The sequence below is a fragment of the Salpingoeca rosetta genome, assembly GCF_000188695.1.
Source record: "Salpingoeca rosetta unplaced genomic scaffold supercont1.18, whole genome shotgun sequence".
In the NCBI taxonomy this organism is placed as follows: Eukaryota; class Choanoflagellata; order Craspedida; family Salpingoecidae; genus Salpingoeca; species Salpingoeca rosetta.
In genome coordinates this window covers 36,697-39,645 of record NW_004754916.1, presented here as the reverse complement: position 1 = coordinate 39,645, position 2,949 = coordinate 36,697, and the positions used below count along the sequence as shown (strand labels likewise).

General features: G+C 55.1%; 1 protein-coding gene across 1 annotated transcript; it reads left to right on the top strand.

Annotated features, from left to right (window-relative positions):
• Nucleotides 1-13: 13 nt before the first annotated feature.
• On the top strand, nt 14-2,445 carry PTSG_06429 (uncharacterized protein; the record flags this gene model as incomplete). Its single annotated transcript, XM_004991753.1, has 6 exons — nt 14-96; nt 347-482; nt 979-1,092; nt 1,972-2,026; nt 2,251-2,281; nt 2,418-2,445. 6 exons carry the CDS (start codon nt 14-16, stop codon nt 2,443-2,445), a joined length of 447 nt encoding a protein of 148 aa, XP_004991810.1.
• Between the last annotated feature and the right edge of the window lie 504 nt (nt 2,446-2,949).

Sequence of the window (2,949 nt, the reverse complement as noted above, 5' to 3'; positions counted from 1 at the left end):
CGGTGCACACATGATGGATTGGGAGGAGCAGCTGTGGACACACACGTCCATGGTCATGGTGGGCACATCCAACCACAGCGACGCAGTCATGTGCAGGTGTGTGTGTATATGTGTGTGTGTGTGTGAGGTGGAGTAAAGCAGAGGAGGGGGCAGGAAGGTGAACACGTCTGCTGTGCTCACATGCCATGCCTGTGTCTTGTGTGTGATGATGTCGTTGTGTCTTGTCGTTTTGTGATGGTTGCATGGGCACCAGGGCCACATCAGTGGAGGAGAAAAGCAGCCGCCATGAACGATCCATCCTCAACCCTTCCCCATTTCTCTCTCCTTTCTCTCTCTTCCACCTCAGCTCGGCCGTAACCATCACCACCGTCATCGCCATCGACTGCACAGCCGACATCACACGCGGGCCAACACCAGCCCCAATCTGGCGTGAGGCAGACAATGCACATGTCAGTCGCTCTGATAAAAGAGGTGAGCAATGTGTGTGCGTGTGTGTGCATGGTGGTGGGATGAGTGGGGACAACATGTGTGCGTGTGGTTGTGGTGGTTGGATGGGGCTGGCGTGTGGTTGATGATGCTTCGCTGTCAACCTCATCCGCCCCTGCATCCTCCCATCTTCTGTGCATGCACACACACAATTCACAGCGTTGAGGAAGCACATGAAGCGGTGGAACCAACGACGATGACGATGACGAGTGATGAAGGTGAGAGGGCGACTGAGATGTGTGTGTGTGTGTGTGTGTGTGTGTGTTGGTTGACACGTTGTGTTTCCTTCTTCGTCTCCCTCTTTCCTGGTCCGTTCTACGCACTCATGTGTCTGTTTCTTCTTCTTCCCCCTCTTTTTCGATTGATTTGGGCACAGGGCCATGTATCTCGTCTCCATCCAACCGACCAACCAAGCAGCCGAGCGAGCGAGCAAAGGACACGGCGTGGCAAGGGGCCGTTTGTTTTCACCGTTTCCACCATCACCAGAAACAGCTGATGTGTGGCTGCATTGTGGATGAACTGGCCCTCTGTCTCTTGTCCATCTCCTCCTCGTCATCGTCATCCTTGGGGTCACCAACAGCAGCGGCTGCGGCCATGGATGTGGAGGTGAGATGAATGGGTGGTGGTGGTGGTGACGTGGGCGGTGTGTGATGTGCTGGGTGTGAACATCAGCATGTCGTATGTGTGTGATTGTGCTGGTTGGATGTCGTTGGGTCTGTTGGTGGTGGTGGCAATGGGTGTGGTTGTCGTTGAAAGCCTAATTCTGTGACAACTCACCTCTTTCTCCACACGCACACACACAGGGTGTATTGTGCGTCGATGTGCCGTTGCCTCGCGTGACGACGACGATGGTGGTGGTGAGTGGTTTGTGGTGGATGTACGTGGCGCACGCACACGCATGTGCATATGTGCTGCTTGTGGTGGTGGTGGTCATGGTGTCTTTGGGGTGATGTGACATGTGCGTGCACAGGTGGTGATGTGGGTGATGTGAATGTGGCACAAGGAGGTGGGTGTGGTTTGTTTCTGCCATGCTGGCTCACTGCGTGGTGTGATTCTTGCTGATTTGTTGTTTGTGCTTGCGCATGTGTTCATGTGTGTGATTTGCACAGGACGATGGCCGTTCTCTTCCCAAGCCCTCATGACATGAGCAGGGCGATACACGCACACACACAAATGTGCCAGAGAAGAAGACACGAGGTGAGACGCTGCCGCTGTGTGTGTGTGTGTGTGCGGTGATGGGGTGATGGGGCGGTAGCACACATTCACACGCATGTACACGCATGTACACATGCATGCTAACACACCAGAGCAGTCATTGGCTGTGGGGTGGTGGTACTGACATGTGTCTCACATGAATCAATCACACAACTCAAATGTGCGTGTGTGCGTGGCTGCAGGCGGATGTGTTCGGGTTTCCCCAACCAAATCCCCTTCCCCTTTTTCCAACCAATCGCCTTTGCTCTGTGTCATCATCATCTTCATCAGCCTTCCCCATGTGATGTGGAGCGGTTGAGGCGTGATCGAGACGGCGGCAACACAGGTATTGCAGCAGTGGTGGATGTGGTGATACTTGCTTACCGTGCTTGCTTGGTTGGTTGCTTGCCTGTTGGATGCTTGCTTCGTTGTTCTTGTGTGTATCTGATGCACCCCCGCCCACAACATGCTGCATGTTCCCATGCGTGGTCCCTTGCGCCCCACCTTTCGTGTTCTCACCACCACCGGTCATTGTTGTTCGTCTCTGGTTGGTTTCTCCTTGCCTCACAGGCACGCAGGGCAGGCTAGCTCGCTGCTGCTGGTGTGCTGCTGTGATGATGGCCGTGCGTGTGCATGTGCGCTGTGCACCGTGTTTGGGATGCACCGATGAGGACAACGAAGCACACGGCCCGTGCCCACCACTCTTCCCCCTTCATCTCCCCTTTCTGCTCCGTCAGTGATGACGATGGTGGCCGTGGCATGTGATTGCGGTTCCCTTGTTTGGCTCTCGCTGTGACACATCGGCTGGCTGGCTGGCTGCATCAAGCACAGGTGAGGATGATCGTTGGCGGTTGGTTGGTTGGTTGGTGGGCTGAGTTGTGTGGAGTGGTGGGAAGCGGGGAAAGGAGGGAAGTGACACGGTGATGGTGATGGTGGTGATGGTGGTGGTGCGACGTGGGAGTGCAGAGCGAAAGGAGGGAGGTGAGGGGAAGTGATGGAGGGTGATGATGTTGGTTGGGGGATGGGGGTGCGTGTGCACATGCACGTGAATGGTGTGGTGGTCATATCACATGACAGTGACACACATATCAGTGGCTCATTCCTTTTGCTTGCACCTGTGCTTGTGTGTGATTGTGTAATTGTGATGATGACTGCAGCAGGCAACACACGACGGTGGATGCTGGATTGGATGGGCTGGGTTGACTGGCCGTCGTGTCGTGTCGCCCATATCTCTCCCTCCCTCCCCTTGCTCATCTCAACTGGGAACAC